At 43.9% G+C, this 19,492-nt stretch overlaps 1 protein-coding gene across 15 annotated transcripts in view; it reads right to left on the bottom strand.

The window, feature by feature from the left end:
* The window catches only part of CAMK2G (calcium/calmodulin dependent protein kinase II gamma), a 119,919-nt gene that overhangs the window by 42,599 nt on the left and 57,828 nt on the right, over window positions 1-19,492 (bottom strand). For 14 of the 15 annotated variants that reach the window (XM_048311993.1, XM_048311991.1, XM_048311995.1 and 11 more), the window contains exons 4-8: window positions 8,088-8,142; window positions 7,444-7,509; window positions 4,557-4,629; window positions 1,339-1,441; window positions 380-463 (exon numbers count right to left, since the gene is read on the bottom strand). In XM_048311993.1, the coding sequence (XP_048167950.1) occupies window positions 380-463; window positions 1,339-1,441; window positions 4,557-4,629; window positions 7,444-7,509; window positions 8,088-8,142 (381 nt within the window). The remainder of the gene's footprint in view (window positions 1-379; window positions 464-1,338; window positions 1,442-4,556; window positions 4,630-7,443; window positions 7,510-8,087; window positions 8,143-19,492) is intronic. The other variant, XM_048312003.1, reaches the window with a different exon arrangement.

Consider the following 19,492-nt stretch of genomic DNA (forward strand, 5'->3'; position numbering starts at 1 on the left):
AGATACATTTACACTTACATTTTTTCTTTTAGAAAAATCATCCCTCTTCAGTATTTCATCTTCTACATAGTTAGTGAAATAGGAAATTGCTACAGTTATCTAAACAACTGACTCTGCAAAGCATAGACAGGTCCTATCTCTGGAGTCTCAAACATCTGCTAGATAGCCTGAGGAAAGGATTAGGAGCCAGAATCAACTGAGTTCAGGCTCCAGTATTCATTCCATCTACACCACTGAGGTGCTTATCCTCCATTGTGCCTTCATGTCTCCACCCAGTAAGAAGGAGCACTGTGCACCCTCCCAGCAATAGGCTACAAGGAATCACCCTTTTACATGGAATGATGTTGTTTAAGTGTAAAACATTTTTCCAGAATCTTACCACATGCCCATATATCCACTGGTTTTCCATAAGGATCTTTTCTTAAGACTTCAGGGGAGAGGTAGCCTGGAGTACCAGCAAACCCTGCCAGGAAATGGATGACATGAAGTACTTACAGTACCCAAGCAGAAGAGATCTTGCCATATCACAAAATCTACTAGTGGTAACTAAAAAATTCCAAACCCCATCTCTCCCACCCTTCATCTCATATTAGCTAGAGATGTCTCTTGGTAAACCGACAAAAAGAGGCAAAACCCCCCCAAATAAAATAGAAAAATCAGATGGGATCCAGTGCCTGTGTATTGCAAGAAAAACAGACAAGTTAGAGGGACCATGCCAACCAGCTGGGCACAAACTTGGATGCCAGGACTTATAGCATTGTTACATCTAATGCCTTGGAGTTTGAAAACACGAGACACAGATGGGACACATCCCATTGCCACATGGTGTGGGGAGACCAGGAGAAGAAGTCATCTTTCCAGAATCTCTGCAGCACTGCAGAGTCTCAGAGCTGATGTTTAGCCTGAAAAGGTCTCATTTCTAATTATGTTTTAGCTAAACAAAGATAAAGGCAGATCCAACTGTGCCTGAGGAAGGCCAGGTCAAATGCATTTCTGTAAAGTGACTGAACAAAATTCCAGATGTCTACACTTCTGAGCAGTAGGAAAGTTCAGATCAGGGTCTAAACTTAGCAGCTGCATTCACCTCTGACACTAGCATCCACTGTAAACAGAGAAGAAAAATAGAGAAACACATAGCCATTTTTCTGTCTTTATTTATCAGTTTTTCCTCTATTGCACCTAGGCTTGTGCCTAAGACCCAGAGGCTGACATGCTTGAAAAAGAAGCAGCCAAGTACACAGAAGTGTGCTGGAAGAGCTGAGAGAAAATACTCAGGAGGATGCAACTCAACCAGCCACCAGGAAACAGGGGAGCAAATGTGGGAAAGCTCAGTCTTACCAAACCAGGCCTGCTGCTCTCCCTGGACTTCTATAGCCAGTCCGAAGTCAGCCAGTTTGACAGCAGCACCCTTACATTTACTCGCTAGTAGTAAATTTTCAGGCTGAGGAGAAGAAAGAAAAAAGAAAGTAAGAATGAAAGACTGATCCTTGTTAAAGCCTCTGAGTATTCACATCACTGAATTGCACCTGCTAACAGAATTTAGCACGCAGTACTAAACCTGTTCAGGGGAAGACACAACAGCAGCAACGAATGGCCTTGACCTAGAGTGGCAGAAAATTTTCAAGTCTAACACAAATCCTCTGGCTCCTCTGTGGGAGCTAGAGCCTCTTCCAAACCAGCCCATTACATGCTGACACAAGAGGGCACTGGCAGTACAGTTCCTGCAACACCTAAGCCAAAATTCAATTCTGCCCTCCTCAAAGAGGATAACTATGGGGGAGGGGAAGGGGGTGGGGGAAGAAGGGAGGGACAATGCAGTAGATACAATCTGCAGTGATGTTTCTCCCCTTGAACATTAGACAGTCCCCAAGGCACTGAAAAAGTAAATATGATGCTAATACAGGCTGCCAAATACACTGCTGTAATGTGGGAAGGCATCATCTGGCTAGGCAGCAGTTCTCATCCCTTACAGAAAAAGCCTCAGCCTCAAATTGGCATAAGCAGCACAGCAGTGAGTATTCTTGTAAGCAGTTTTTTCATGCTATACATTTACAGCAGCATAAAGTATTCTGTCTTGCTCCTGCTGCCATCACCTATACAAGAAGCAGCCATGTCACTTCCTCCATGTGCTGGGAAAGGGAAACAAGACTTTTGACCCTCACATTTCCACTTTGGATGAATCTCACTCAAACCATAATTCTGTTGTGCTCCAGCAGAGGACTTCAGCAGAAGGCTTAACACAACTCCAGAAACTGGACTGAGAATTGGCAGCTTTGAAGCACCAGAGCAGCTAGTTACATGGGACCCCTTGAAACCCCAAAGCTTTAAGGTGATGGCTATTATGGCTTTGCAGGAAAATCAACTTGAAGATAGGCAGGTCAAATGTGGTTTCTCATCCTATACCCTTCTCATCTTTTGTGCAATTCATATCAAGTTGATTTTTTAACTGAGCAGGATGGTAGTCTGGAAATCCAGAAACAGGAGCTTGTCTCAGTTTCACAAATCTGATGAAGGTCTTTTTTGCAGCCTGCTTACCATTTTCACCCCATAGCAACACTTTACCCCTGTTCTGCCTGACAGGCACAAGATGCTTTGCTCACTCATCTGTCTTAAACTACTGGGCATGTGCCTACTTCTGTTTTGAATGAAGGGAAAAAAGCTTTCTTCAACAGAATCCTTGCCATAAGCAGCACGGAAGGAGGGGGAACTGGGTCTCAATACATTTGGATGCCAGTGACTCTTCGCTATATGGGAAGGAGAAAATATTGCAGTAATCAAGCTACACTAATGAAAATTCACCACTATCAACAAGACCCTAAAGCAGAAGACCAGTGAAATCTTCTGAAAATCCTTCCCAACTCCAGATCAAACCTGGGCTTAGCCTGACTAAGAAAGAGCAACATTTAAGACAGACTTGTGCTAGTTAAGCATTATTTGTAGCTCTATTTTAGAAGCAAACACCTTAAGGCGAATGGTGCTTATCCATGTGCATGTTTGCCAACATATGGGTTGTCTCAGGTTTCACTTTTTGGTGAGGATGTGAATGCACTCCCTAATTTCTTACAGCCCCTATGGGCAGCTCAACATTTGACATCCTTTAATAGCATGTTATCCAAAAGACAGGCTTATGAAAGGGAGGTGCAAAAGACAAAACCTTACTTGAAGCAAGCTCTGCAGTTATTACACACTGACTCTGAAGGCCCAACTTTTGGCACGGATCTAAATACTAAACAAAAAACATAGGAACTTCCATTGCTAAAAGGAATAGTTACTCCACAGGCCTGGATAGCTTCAGTCAATCAGAGCAAGCAACAGAAGAAATGTATTAACTACAGCAGGCAGTGTCTAGCAGTTGATAAGTTCTAAACAAGTTGCTAGGTTTTGGAAGGAAACCAGATTATATCTGAACACAAGGAAAACTTCTTCTGTACTGGAAAACACTTCTGATTTTCACAGACTCCCTAATTTTGGGCAACAGTGCCTCTTGGATATTGCTTTTAATCAAGAGCAGCCACAGTTCACAGTAGATCATTTGCACTTTTTCACAGTGCTGTGAACCAGAAGGTCAAAAGTGTTGCATGGGAGTTTGCCAGAAACACAAAGGTTTTTTCACTAGATCAAAACACCAGAGGAACACTGTCACCAAGCTTGCAACGTGCTTTTATCTTGCTCTCTGCAAAATATTTTTCTACCTCCCCCTTGTACACTGTTGAACAAGCCCAAACCAACACTAGTAGCAGGTGTCATCCTGCATTAATTTAACTGGACCACTGATGACCATCACCATTCCCACTTTAGACAGAGAGGGCTCCAGGGCACACAGACCTTCCCGCACAAATCTCTTCATTCTGGAGCCTGCCCAGCTCCCAGCACAGCTGCACAGTGTGGGAAGGGAGTTTAGGTGACTACATTGCAGAGGCTTTGGGGCTATAAATGTGTTGCAATGTGTCAAATGATTGATTTATCCAGTCTTTCACTGGCCAGCAGTTTTGGTTTTGGATTAAAAGCGCTTCTACTGATGAGAGAAGAAAGAAATGACACAAAAAATTCTTGTTGAACATCTCTGCCCTAGCGCAGTGGCATGTGTTTGGCAACACTGCAGAATAAAAATACACATGCTCTGTGCAGACAAACTCATCCTGGCAGATTGAACAAAGATTGCTCCAGGTCTCTAGAGATCTCTTCAATCACAAACTAGAAAGTGTCCTTCATTATAATGAATCCTACCCAAGTTTCTCTGGAAGCATACTTCACTCCAAGATTCACAACTACTCCATCCTGGAGCTGCCTCAGAGAGGCTGAAAGTTGGCAAGGTTCACAAAGACTGAAAACTTCCTTGGGAGCTCAGCACACCCTCTAGAAAACTCTGAAGAATCGACTTCGTGCTTCAGGAACCCCTGAACCCAGTTCAAGTGAAAAAAAACCAACAAACCCAAACCAAAAAAAAAAAACCCACACAAAAACCCCTGCCAGCTGACAACACAATATTCCTGTCTTGCCTCTTCCAGTGATCCCCTGGCTGCTCTCCTCAGACTACAGCACAGAGGAAACATTACCTTCAAGTCCCTGTGCACGATATCATGCTGGTGAATGTGATTCACACTCTCCAGTATCTGATGAATACAGTGGCTGCAAGATAAAAGGGAGAGACACACAAAGTTATGCACACACATTTAACATCTTGTCTCATCCCAGAACTATTTCCCTAACTTTTATATTTGTACTAGGGGGCATTCAAGATCCCATGCTGAATCTCTTCATCATGACCACTGGATGCCACAGCTCAGCTGAACAACCCCAGCCCTCCCAGCAACAGGATACCAAACATCCTTTCTGTAGCACAACCCCAAAGCCTCTCTCCTACCTCCCATCATTTCCTTCCTTCTCTTCCCATCACACTAAGCCTCTCACTTGTTCCTTCAGCCAACAGTGTCCACCCCACACAGAACAGCCAAGGCATCCTAGTATCTTCAAACAGCAGCTGAAATTGTGCAAGCAAGACCAAATTGCTCCAGGAAACATTCCACTGGGCTAGTCCTGAGCAAAGAATAAACTTTGGGAGAGCAGCAGCCTCCCCCAGCAAATTCAGGATGACGACGCCTGGGCGCCTGCCAGTTTGCAAAGCTTTCAGACCAGCATCTCAAGCACTTTATATACACAATGTGCACACACGCCCGCTTGCTGGGTGCCTTTTAAGTACAGATCCCACTTAAGGGGTTAGTAATCTGAAAAGCAGACTCATTCCGTTAAGTGCAGCGTGCTGCACTCCCCCAGCTCACAGAAAACCCTGTCCCTGCCATTCTCACTGCTGTAAACCACAGGGATAAAACCAAGATGTTATTTACACCTGTTGCATAATGACAGCACAACCCGCCCATGGGTGAGATTCCAGGTTGGAACCATCTCTTCCACTAAACATTTACTCAGCTCCCAAGGGTGAATGTGGAACGGAATAGGGATTTTGACAACTATGGCTGGGCAGTAAGCGTGCAGATGTGGACAACTCAGAGAGGTCTATGTCCTAACTGCAGAACCTCTCAGACACTTCACTGGCTTCTACAAATCTAAGAGGAACAAATTTGAAAACAGTGAAATATTTGAGGGAAGGAAAAAAGGCTACAGGAAAAGATGGGAAGAGGGTGAGGAGAAGAAGAGGAGAGGAGGTGCAGCACTGTGTATTTGCTACCCCCACCCCTCTGGAGCTGGCAGTATGATCCTCAGGATCGGAATCCATGAAAATCTCCCTGCTCCCAAAACAAAAATGTATAATTAGAACAGAGCTGAGTCTGAGCGAGAGAGATTTTCTGGCCAAAAATGGCAAAAGTGTGAGGTGTCCCAGGCGAGCCAAACACGGCGGATTGGCACGGACCTCGCTCCCTCAGACTGCTCTGGAATTCAGCACAGCATGGGGAGAGAAAGGGAGGAGTTTCACTCTGTCATCTTGTGGGCACTTGGAGACCTGACCAGCTGACAGTCAGAGGGCTGAGCACCCTAAGGAGGGCTAACAGAGCAACAGACAGTCCTCCTTTTCCCCTAACCCTGCCATAATTTTCCTAAGCAGTGTCAGTCACTGACAGCTCTTGAGCACTTCAGGGAACAGGCACTGGCAAGAGGAACAGGGGAAGGATTATGATTGATAACCTCAAAACTTCCCAACTTCAAGGCAGAGTGGCATGATTGACTGTGTATCCATCTGAGATGCTGTGCCTACAAGATCTCTACACCCCAGTGAAAACATATATGGGGTTCTCAGACCTCTCTGCCAGGAGCTCCAGCAGAGCTGGTGAGTTCACTGGCCTTCCCAATCACCAGACGGCTCCTGGCAGAGCACACAGGGCAGTGCCTCATTTGAAAGTCTGCAATGCCCAAAAGACAGAGGCTGTAAGTGAACCACGGGGAAAGCAAATAAGTGCCTGCAGACTCTATCAGCAGTACCTACACTAACACGCCAGGTCACGCTCTCTTTCCTTCCTTGCACTCAGTAGCAGCTTCCTCATAGTACTGCCTACCAAGCTCAACCTGCCACAGTACCCACTACTTCCTTCTTACTCCTCTCTTCTCATGGCTCCCCTAATTCCTGCTTCAGCAAGGGTTAGTATGGGATAAGAACATGACTGCAGAATAAGCAGGGTGAAATGTCACCACTGGGCCACGCCCAGGCCACACAAAAGCAGAACAGGAGTGGCCTAATCCCGGCTTTGATTTCAGATGCTGCATGTCCAGCAGATGGATGGGTCAGACAACACCCTCAGCTACTGCTGCACATAGCACCCACTCTGTATAAACAGGAACAAGCACATGCCACTTCAGGAAGCTCACCCGTGGGGGAGAGGGGAAACATTCAGGAACAGAAGGGCATAACTCTAAATCTTTTTAACATTAAAATATGAAGGTTGCTCTCTCATATTGTGCCTTTTGTCACTGCACCGACCAGCTGACAGTCAGAGAGGGCTTCCACAGGAACACAGCTTTCAAAGTCTCCTCTCCTCACTGCCCTGTAAACCATTACCCAGACACAGGCAAATTGAATGGGTCTGCCCAACAGCAGTGGCACATCACTGGAAACCCTGCTAGAAGAAGAAGGCCAAGCAGGCAGCACCCTCACAGCTCTCCTTTATGTTTGCTCAGTAAGGACACACTGTCAACCACCCACCACAAAGACCAAGTAGACAAAGCTGCTAGCAGTGGCTCTCCCAGCAAAGAGCACAGCATCTGCAAGTGGCAGAGACAGCAACGTCTGCAAGTGGGCAAGGGCTAGAGCTGTGCTGAGTCAGGCTGTCTGGTGACAATAAGTTCATGCTAATAGCAGAAAGAGGATATGTTTTATCCAGACAAGGAGCAAGAGTGTTAGAACAAAGTCACACACAGACCAGCAGTCAGAAAACTCATTCCACTTGTATGTGTACATGGAACACACATGGAAGGGTCTGGAAACAGTCTTACCTGGCATCTGCTTCACTGTAGTATTCTCTAGCAACAATATCCTCAAAGAGCTCCCCACCAGTAACCCTGGAGTGCAAAAGAACAAAGGATGTTACAGAGCCCATGCTTGTGCAGTTCAAGGCTGCACAGGATATATATGGCCACCCACCTGGGCCCTTTGCCGCAGCCCGCATGGGAAACTGTGTTACAGGGGAACCAGGATGGTTCTCCACCACTATGGCACCAGCACTGCCATATCCATGTGACTGACCCCTTGCACTGCCTTTTCACCAGCACTGTACAGGACACTGTTGACACACTGTGCACGCATTGCCCATACACCTTTGCTGAGCTTAGTGTATGCTGAGCTTAGGAAGGACACCCCTCCTCTGACCCCCATTGGGTTGCCTCAGAGACAAAAATCAAACAGTCTCCATACACAGGACAGACATGCTTTGTCATCCCACACTTACACCTGGTGCCAGGAGCCTTCCTGGTCTGTCCCCACCACACAGTCAATGGATTTTTGTCAAATAGGCCAGGGGTATTTACAGGTCTCAAAGAAGAAAGGGAGAATTATACTAATGCAGGTGCTTTTTATTCCACTCTTAGTCAGCCATCAATGTGCCTGCATCACTGGTGAAGCATCAGAGAGAGACACTTACAGATCAAAGACGAGGTAATGGAAACCTTCTTCTGAAATACTGTCATGGAGTCGCACTGCAAAAACATAATCAAGAAACAGAGATTTACAGAGCATGTAGCAAATACGACACTTCACAAATCAAACTCATGCACACAACCAAGTTCTCCCTCAACCCACTGAGTTTATTAATTCTCCATGCCCTTCACTCTGTGTGCTCCCTTAGTGACCTATTTCCTTCCGTTATCTCAAAGGAACAGATGGGTGTCCTTCACATACATTCACCCCTCTGCAGCGTCAAAACAAGCTCTGAGTATCTTTGACGTCCTGTTCATTCTTCCTCTCTAGTGTTTCAGTACTCTGCTTTCACATCTGCCAACTTTTTCCTACATGCTCATATTTTGGCATCTCTCCCCACCCATTCTTATTTCCTAAAACAAACCCTTTTCCAAGTCCCAAAACAAGCCCCCAGTCCATAAACTGACTTCTGACCCTACCTGCATGTCAGTACCATTGGTCTTCTTTCTGCCTTTTATCTGTAAGGCTCAATGATGCTCTCTTCTGTTACTTCTTTTTTCCTCACTTCATTCTGACTTACACTGCAAATCCTTACCCAAAATTTAGAACCAGCTTCTTGTCTCATTTTTATGACCTGCTTGTTTCCAAAGACATATCTGATCATATACCACTTCTCAAAATTTCATCCACCTCCAGCTTCCTTACCTAGCCCCCCTTAATAATGCTCCTATTGCCTAAATTAACATTCATCTTTTACCTTTCCATGTCCCAGGCCCACGATGGGTCACCTTCCCCTGATATTTTGGGATCTCTGAGGTTCTGTTCTCCTTTCCCCATGTTACACACAGGCAATGACTACTGCACCTATGCATTCAGCACGGTGCCATTTTCTTCTGTCTGAATCAAAATCTCAATTTCTTTGACCATTCTTGGATACCTAGGCACTATTGTAATCCAAGAGGAGAAACTTCATATTGCTATGTAAACCCTACTTTTTGCTTTTCTCCTCTGCTGCAGAACTTCACTCTTTTCCCTGCCAGTCAGTCGCAAGTTAGCAATTCTCTGACTCAATTCCTAAACCTTCACATCCTGACTAGAACAAGATGTCTTCTTCACATGACCATCTCTAGTCTTTCCCTATTGATTCACCCAACTAAAGTAACTAGTTGAGACAAGACTGGGTCTCAGTCACTTTAATACCTTGTAATTGAGTATTGACCAAAGTAACATTGACCGTTCTCATTGTTACAAGAAAAATCTCATTATCCTGCTCTGTCACTTCAATGGTCCCTTTGCCTCCCTTCCCTATCTTCCATTCTCTTCCACATAAAATACAGGTGACCTGTCTTGATTTTCCCAGCATCATGATTTTCTCTGTCAGTATCAAGAAGTCACTTTGCACCTCTTATCAGTGCATGACGTCAGCTACCATCACTGTCCTGTGAATGTTTCAAACTAGCACTTGGCACATATGGAACAGTTTTTGCACAGGTTGTCAGTGCTCTTCTCTACTCCTCCTTGCAACTCTCCTTTGTTAAGGCACCCTTCCACATGCACACAAATGCACTCAAACTTGAAAGAGAGAGTAGCACAGATGTGCAGAGACCACTGCCAGTACCCTTCCTCAAAGGATTTAATTCTTTCCTTGTTCTTTTTGCCTGTTGATTCCCATACTTTTCCTCCCTTTATCTACAAGCTCTCTGGTCCCTTGGCCAGTTTCCCCTCCTTAGCATTTCTACTACATATCTAACTGCAGGGGTTTGGGAGGAGCACTCCATCCAGCAAAATGCTGTGAACAAGCCGGTACAGCATTCAGGTGCAACATGCTGTTCCTAATGCGTGAGAACAGAGACACCACCCTGATGAACTATGTTCCATAAATCACTTGCTGCAAACAAAAAATTCTTCCAAGTAAGCAGTTTTAGTTGGGTTTGTAATAACTTTATTGCAATACAAAATTGTGTTTACAAGAAAACTTGCCTCCTGAGCATTTGGCAGAAACCAGCAGAGGTGGCATTACGAAAATACAAGTGAGAAGAAAGGTATTTCCTAGGAGAGAAGATTTCCATTCAAGACTGGAAAAAAGATGGAAAGCACTGAAAAAGACACTTGGATTTCCAGGGCAGGGCAGTTTTCACTCCAGTGAAGGCTGTTTGAGGTGAAAGCAGGACAAAAGCACATCAACAAGAGCTGAAGCCCAGAACACAGGCAAAAGCCTGTGAAGAGACCTTATGAACAGATGGAGAAACTTCAAGGAAAGCTGAATGTACTAACAAGGTCATGTTTGGTGATGCTCGGTGGGCATGAAAAAGCATTCTCCTTCCTCTGGTACCTGAAAGGTCACCAAAGCATTGCAAGAAACACCAAGCACAGAAGAGAGAGGCATGAACGAGATCATGATGGAGGAGGAGTACAGCCACCAGCACGTTGAGAACAGTGGCCATGAAAAAGGAACAGCAAACATGTCTGCAGGTAGAAGTGAGAAACAGTGAACGATAAACTTTGACGCAAAGATTCGGGCAGCAAATTACATCAGAAAATAAACCACAAATGAGCTGATTGGTGCTATTTCTTTGTCCCGAGAAAAGCAATTTTGTCAGCTACATTATGAAAAGGGAAGGAAGTAGCAATTCAGCTGGCAGAGACTGGCAGAGGCAGCAAAAAGAGCCTTCAAGGACAGTAAAACACTACTTGCGTCCTTAGGTGAGGAACCATGACAAGAGGACAGAGACAGTTCATAAATACTGACGTTGTGCACCACCCTAGGGCTGCACAGCAAAAGAAGGCCTTGAAGGCAGGACACAGGTCATTAACTTAACAAGGGAACTGCCTCCTCACAACAACCTAGAATGATGCTAGAACAAAATCTGCCCAGGATTTAATCTGCTGAGGTAACAAAGCTCAGGGAGTAATGGCAGAACAGCAAAATCTAGAAAAGCTGTACAAAAAATTACACTGGGCACCAGCACCTTGCACATGAATAATTAGTGACAGCTCAGAATATTAAGCTTTACATGTGGAGGACGACAGCAATGAGGGAAGTCAAAAAGGACCAAAAAAAGTCTGAATATACCAAAACTCTTGTGACCCTCAATTCCAGCCCTAATATCATACCAGTGCAAAGAAAAAAAACAATCCTCAGTAGCAGAACAGAAATAAAACTAGTGTCCTTTCACCCTAAAGTTTTGTTTACCTACCCTCCTGCAGAGCCACAAGAGCTTTCCTGACCAGTAAGGAGACTGCAATGGACAGCTCTGAGGCCATGGTTCACTCTGCTGACATGCAACGTTAAAATACCCTGCTTTCTACTACAGTGCTAACTACCAGGGATGATTAGCTTAAAAACATGACCTACCTTTTGCAAAACTGTTCAACTGGTCCATGAAATGGCATATATTCAGAAGTAACTGAATAACAAAAAACATTTTAAAAGTTTCTGTGCCTCCTCTCCACTTTGGTTCACAAATATGATCCACATTGTGTGAATATTCACTATGAAGATACACTAACATCAGAAACCATCTGATACCTCCACTGTCCGGACAATATAGAGCCCTCTCTGCTTAAAGATAACCTGTGCAAGTGTCCTCCACCTGAAGGCAGAACACAGGTTCCTGAATGGCAAGTTCTAAGAGCAAAACTCAAGTACTGTGCTGTCCACTGTTTCAAACATCTTCCCATGAAAAGAGGATCTCATTTCTTCCACAGGCTGCTGGTCCTGACACACTGTCTAACAGCTCCATTACTACCACAAGTTCAGCTTTAACACAGCAGTTGAGCACAGCCTACAAAAGCTGCTCGTATCTAAGTAAGCTGTTGACACGAGAGAGTGAAAAATATAATTATATGGAGACACTGGAGGGCAAAGTCCTCCCAAAACCTGATTATCCATAATAAGAAAAACAGAGAAATAAAAACAAAAGTATTCATCCAGTTAAACTTTCCTTCAAAAATATTATGGCATTCTTTTTTTTTTTTTCTCATCAGGGGACCAGTGATGCATGTGTCTAGCACGGCAGGCTAGACAAATGCACACATCACAAAAAGAGTCTCAAGTTCCAGCAAGAGGGAAGTTGCACAACAGTAACACAGTGTCTTCCAAAATACAACCACACTAAAAAGAGACCAGTATTTGCCAAGAAAGCTAATCTCACTCTATTCACCAGAAGATGAGGTGGATTATTTCTATTAGGTGATTCTGTTACCTGGAAGCAGCAATTCAAACCATATTTCCTTTGTAGCCAAACACTCTTAACACAGGGATTCTTATAGATGTAGGAAATTAGACCCTGCCAACACCACTCACAGCTGGATTCACCTGATGACTTTTCCCATTCAAAGATCTCTGATGGATGAAAGAGCATGTACTACAATGGTTAAGTTCACAAGAACAGAGAGGGGTGTAAGAAAGAAAACAGAAGCAAGTCAGACAACAAGGCACTAAATCAATTACAGGATATGGTGAAAGACTTCACACAGTTTTATTCAGGGGGAAAAAAAAAGGTGCCATCCACATACACAAAAAAGAGGTTTTGTAGAGTTCACAAGCACATCTAATTTTGTAAGACTGACAAGGCTTACAGGTAACTTTTGAAATAATACCTAAAAATCCCCAGAGCACTAGTGAGCACTGCCAGAATAAATGCTGTCCAAAGGAGCAGCATCAATTACAGACTGGTAGGTAGAAACCTTTCCAACAAAACCAGCTGCTCAGTCAGCAGAAAGTGTGCATCACCACTTGGATGATATCTCCAAGAAGCACATAGATTCTGGGAGGAATAAGCAGTGGTTTCAGTACAGCATCTTGATGAAATGTTTTCAGCAACTCACAAAAAACCCCTTTTTTTAATGTATCTCCTGAATCTGGTACTGCAGTGGTACTCCACCAAGGGTGATGAGAGTCTGCTACTCAAAACTGTCCCTCCGATTTTAAATGCACACATGTAACTGCACTGTTAAAGAACTGTGAGGCATCACAAGACACAGCCTAGCTAACTGGTTTAAGCATCCTTCTCTTCCCTCAGTCTCCTCTCCAGCCTTATCCTATGTAAACTGATTTTACCTGTTCAGGAAGCATCTCCCACAAAGCTGGCCTTTTGGAAAAGAAACTAACAACAGAAAAACAGCAATACCAAATGGCTCCCTTTCCCCAGAAACTCACATCTTCAGCACAGCCTGATGCAAGTTAGGCACGTTTTTTTCCGTCTTGTGTGGATGTGTGTGTCAGGTCCGAGGCCCTAACGCAATCGAGAGCATTTGCAAAGAGCCTGATACCACACTGAGTGGCTCAAGGGGACTTGCTGTGGTTACTGAACCTAACAGCAGCTGTGTACCAGGAGTTCAAGCACTTTCTAAGAACATCTGCTGTGAATATTACTTTCCCCTGCCTGCTGTCTTCAGAGTCTCAATGGAAATCTTGCCTCAAGAACAGAACTTCAAGCTGCTACTTCAAAGTGTTTCAAAATCCTTGTGCACTTACATTTTTTATTTTAGAAAGAAATAATACTAATAAGCTATTATATTAACTAGAGAAAATTAGGCATTTTAGTGAAAAACAGCAATGCAGTAACAGTTATGTCATATGGTTTGCATTCCATGCCTGAACAAAGTGACCCTGTATAGACAGGCACAGCTCTCTGATGCCTGAGTGTGATACGAACCAACAGAACATAAGAGGAAAATCTCCTTCATAACAAACTGCACCAGCCTAACAACCAATGCAAATCGCTGCTGAGTCACGCGAAGCAAGGCTCTGTGAATGCAAAAGTTGAAGTGAATCATGAAGAAATCAGAAAAGATCTTTCAAATTTTATAAAAACCCAGCTGAACTACAAGAACATTAGACATTGAAAAGCAACAAGCATCTCATCTTTAAAAGGTCATATCTAAAAGGCTAATTGGTACTAGGGTCACAAACACAGAATATGCCTAGCCTAGCTTTGACCCACATCTCCCTTTCACTCTGTCCAGTGTGCTGAATATTATTATCTTTCTACTCTTATGTCAAGCACAACAGGCCAGGAGCATTCGTACCTGCCACATAAGCCCCAGGATGAACATTCCCTGTATCCCATATCCACAGAAAACAGTGGAGCAGGGCTGCACAGGGGCTTAGCCCTTGGTTGGGGCAGGCATGTTAACATAGGGTGATTTCTGGCAACTTGCTGCAAGTAAATATCTTAGAGCAAAGAAGTTTCCAAAGTCACAACAAAAAGCAAGCACAGAAGCAGAATTTCATAGGACAATTCCCAGTATCTTCATGTGGCAATCACTCATCTCTGCTTAGGAAAAGGCAACATGGGCTGAAATAGGCTTGCTCCTACACACCAGCAGTCTTTGCCTGTCCTTAGGGACAGTGTTCAAGCTACAGGTAATCTTGTCTGTTAAATCTAGGTTCACTGGTGCTCCTAACTGTAAAGCATTTCGATATTATGGACCCATAAAGGACAGTATCAGACAACTACCTCTGCACGAACACACATCGAGTGCTGTGTTTATGCAATATTTAGGGCTCTCAAGTCGCCTGTGTTGCAGCACCTGCAGCAGAGCCAACACAAGGCAACAGAGGTTTATGGTTGTCTCCTGGGTCACGGTGACTGCAACACAGGAACTCTTCCATGCGGCCTTAGTAGTGCAAACTCAAAAGTGCTCTGGGATCTTCTAGTCTGAACCATGTTATTTAAACATCAGCCACTCATTAGAAACAACCCCAGCTTCACTTCTCAGCACTTTTCAACCAGACATCAGACATTTGCCTGGATCACGGAGAAATGGAGATGGTAAGAGATACTGCAAGGGTGTATTTTAAGAGACTCTGCATACCAGAAGATGCAAAATAAAATTGGGGGGTAAAACCTACCTGATGTCCTCTTCCACTGATATTATCCAACGTGCCAGGAGGTGCTGAAACTATAGATACAAATACACACGGCCCCACAGACTGCAAACTGAGCACTACCGTCCATAGCAGCACGAGTGACAAGTGAACTGACGCAGATGGCTCCCACCCACTCCCTGCTTCCCCAGCTGCTCACCAGCCTGGGCAGCCAAGACGGGAACTGTCCCACCATCTCCAAGCCTGGCTGTGTGCCAGGACGCTTCCTGCATGGTTCACATCACTCAGGATGTCTGTCCTGTGAGGAGCCACCACCAACCTGTGACTGCCTGTGAGCTGGGTGCTCAGCTCCCACCCCAGCTGTTTCTCTAATTACATTAAACACGCAGAATTCAGCTGCAGCTGCTCAGGCTGCTTCCAAAAGGACTCTCCTTTTAATTAAAAATTTGCTATTAAAAAGCATTAAATTGTGTAATTCAAATAATCCACTAGAAATCATCTGTCCCAGCAGCTAATGACCAGCTTTGTCAGAGCAGTAGCCAGCAGCAGCAGGACAGTTAGCTAACAGGACATAGCAGGCTGCTGTTCACCAGCCCCTCAGAAACGTGCTCTCCTTGCCTCCTCTCCCAAATCTGACACACCAAGGTCACAGTATGCTGGACATATACCAGCTTGCTGTAAACTTCCCAAACCCACAGCATTTCACACCAACTGCAGTTCCAAAGCTTTGGGAAATGGAAGAGAAGGAGGATTTGTTAATACTCTGCTCAGGTTCAGACAGAACCAAGCTGCTGCAGGCTCTGCAAACAAAGACAAGGAACAGTGCTAAGGAAGTATGAAAAGGCACACAAGCACAGAGGTGGGTTTCCTGCCCCCCCCCCACCATTGTTCTCACTGTAACCTTTTTAACTCTGCAGCCCTAAAAAATGAGGCTAAGGCAGTGCCCAGTTGGGAAATTCCCTTATGCACAGAAATTCACAGCCTAGAAAGGAGCTGCAGGGAAAACAGTACCTTTCCTGTTACAAAATCTGTCTTTCTGTAGAGGTAAAAAGCAAAAGCAAAAAGAAAAAAATCCCACAAAGTATTTTTAAAAAACATTTCAGTGCCAAGTAAATGTTATTTTTCCTTTGATTTTATAATGTCTGTATTGAAAAGCTGAAGTTCAGCACATGATACATAACATTTAGAATGCCCTACTTAAACATTAGATGAGCCAAAAGAGTGCATTCACAGGAATATTTCCTGCTCTCCTGATAACAGTGCAATCATGACCATCCAGAATTGTTATTAATAATTTCCTATTAGCCACATAGCAGATAAGCAAAGTACTTCTGATAGCCACTAGTATTATATGAGAGCTCTTTCTGAAAACACCCAAAATCATAACAAGCCAACTTCACTGGTGTCTCAAAGAAAATATGCAGAGAACACCCACTTTATTAAAATTAATAAAATACAGATAGTGGCCACGACAAATTTTAGATCTCTCATGCAATGCTCTGCATCTTGACATTTCTGCCATCAGGGATGAATCCATGCAGGCAGGTGTTCTGCCTGTCATCCCCAAACCTTGCTGTGTGAAGCTGATGTTCTCAACTCCTGCCTCGCATTGCCCAGGACAGCCATGACCCCTTGGCTCAGACACAGGCTCTGTTCCAAAGGGCGGCTGTCCCCTGCAGGATTTCACCAGCGTGCAGCCGCTCCCTGCTCCGATCAGGCCTCTGGCAGAGGGAACCCAAAGGAGGCTCCCTCCATTCCTCACTGTGGGGGGGAAGGGAGGAAGTAGCAGAGTCCTCCTCTGATTTTTGCAGTACCTGTGAGTGCTGAGAATCTGGCCCTCATCCCACCGTTTATTTTTTTAAGGGATTGCTTGCATACAGATAAATCTCACAGCTAAATAGATGAATAACAGAATGCAAATATGTCTCTAGTACAGACAAGAGAGACGTACAGAATAAATATATCCCCTGGCAAGGAAAAAAATGCTATTATTACTCCACTTCCAAATTGAGATGGATTATGGAGAAATGCTTCTCTTAAAACTATAGGAAAAGCTATAGGAAGAGGCGGCAGTAAAAGAAGAAAACATGAAGAGGTAAATAATAGTGAAAGAATTAACTGTGAAAACCAGAATGAGAAATGAAAAGGTGGACTGCCTGGGGTTTTGGGGAGCATTCTATCATGCACGGGCACTCACCTAAATCTCTAATAGTGCCGAGACTGGAAATAATAAACAGTAACTTGCAGCTCAAAGGCTCAAACTTTCTAGCAGGAACTCACTTCAGCTGATAGTCTGTTTGAGGGATTTTTGAGTGTTTGTTGGTGAGTTTTTTTCTTTTGGCAAGGTAGAAGGAGAGCAGGTTAAAGGCATAAGTCCAAGCATATTATTGTTTGACCTCTTAGGAAGCTCAGCAACTTGCTGTCCTCTCAGACAGCCCCATGACACTTCCAAGGAAAAGCTGCTCGGTAACTGAGAAAGTCCCAAAGCATAACTCTTACTACAAGGTCTCTTTTACTCCTACTCCACCTTCCCCATACCATCCCCTCTCTGCACCAGAAGCAGTGTCCCAGCAATAGAAATCACAGGGCAGCAGATTTAAACAGCTGGCCATGCATGGGAGCCTCCCACTTGGAAACCACTGAGTATCCATGGGGCAGCAATCATGGCCAAAACACTGGAGAATCCCCAGCATTTTAACTATTCTTTGCACATCACATCCTTTCTGTCCCAATTGCAAAGGCAGTCTGGATGCCTGCAGCCAAATGAAAACAAGGAAATCTGCTGTTTACAGCAAAACACAGCCTACGTTTTTTTCTTGTTCACTAAGGAAGCAATTCAAATCTCTTGTTAAGGGAAAGGTGATAGGAAAACATTCCAAATGGCAGCAGGGGGGAAAAACTGAAGGCTTTGTTATCAAAACTAGTATCTTAGAATGAGAAATGAGTGAACCTGAAGTTGTGGCTGATACCATCAAGACAACAAATCCAGTATTAAGTCTGCAGACATGGTCCATGCACCCCGTTTCCCACATAGGTTCATTATGAGCGTGGTGGGATTCTCCAGCTGGGCTGCACACAAAAGCACAGCATCCTTCTTTCTGTCTTTGCACCACTTCACACCTCAATTGTAACCATCATTTAAGGGCACACTGGAGCCCTTTTCTTACACACATCCATCAAAATCACTCCCACAACTCAGAGGTACTAGGAGGACAGACAACTTGTGAAAGGAAATAAAACTCAACTGGGTCAAAAGAAATTCTTCTAATTCACAGGAGATTTCTATACCATTTTCTCCCCACTTTAAATATGGACATGTCCAAAATTGTGGTTTATGCTGACAAAAGCCAATGGATAGAACTTAAAGTAAAAAGAATTCAGGTGCAAGTGTATTTTGGAGAAGAAGTCTGAAGTAGGAAAAACCTGAAAAAGCAATAATTCTGATAGATGCTGAGGACAGCATTTCACCACTGCTATAAATTCCCTCAAAGAAATTAACTCTGAAGCTGTTCAGCAGATGATACAAAGGCAGAAATCAGAAACAGAATTTGGCTCTGGCTATTGGGCTACTACCAACCTCTCTTAAAATACGTATTTTTATTATTCTAGACTTAAGTGCATGCAGTTCTTCAGAGCAATGGGCTGCTATGAGCTGGGACACAATGACCAATCAGAAGTGCTCAGTTTCAGCTATGAACAAAAGATATTCAAGAACTACTTTTGTACAGCTGGGTTAAAAATATCTAAGAAAGAGTACAGATCAACTGGTGACAAATCCAGAGAAGAGGCACATACTTAGATGGCCATAACAAAGAAAATTTAGGAGAAGAGCAACACCTAACAACACAGTGGACAAAATCCACACACACAGCAGACTTCTGCTCTGTACACTGAACAAGTCACAACACTACCTTTGTAGAAGAACACAAGAATGCTAGAAAAGAGTTTTCAAAACTATGAATGATGATTTTCATCAAATTTTGCATCATTACTGCTTTGGGAGTCCTAAGACAGAAAAGGTCATGTTCAACACTTTTCTGAACTTATATCTTCACTGAACAAACCTGCAGGAAGATTCTAGGGTTCCCAGCTCTGTCACTGCTCTAAGCATTTGATGGGTAGCAGGAAGCATGGGAAAAACATGAATTTTTCACAAGACAGTCTCTGTAGTGGATGAACTACATGACTTCAAATTCACAGACTGACTAAACTGAAGTTTTCAACTAAGCAGAAGACCAAAAGAGCTGTTCCAGTAAGCAAGAGTTGATATTCAAGACATTGTAAGTTTAACTCTGATCTTAGGAATTGCACAAGTTCCAGTGGCACAATCAGCAAAGCTTCTGCAAATGAAGGATCAGGGCTGTGAGTGTTCATATAGAAATCTGCCTCTTTCTAGAAAAATGGGGATTAAGGGAAAAGACAGCTGTATCATTCTCTTCTACATGTTCACAAATACATCCATGTCTAATGTCACAAGATCTATACATAACTGAATCACGGTAACACTAAGTTGTTCTAGAAGTGGGATTTCCCACAGAGCCATGACTCCTGCCAACTTCCACAAGCACTTTATC

This window comes from Corvus hawaiiensis, chromosome 8 (genome assembly GCF_020740725.1).
Source record: "Corvus hawaiiensis isolate bCorHaw1 chromosome 8, bCorHaw1.pri.cur, whole genome shotgun sequence".
In the NCBI taxonomy this organism is placed as follows: Eukaryota; Metazoa; Chordata; class Aves; order Passeriformes; family Corvidae; genus Corvus; species Corvus hawaiiensis.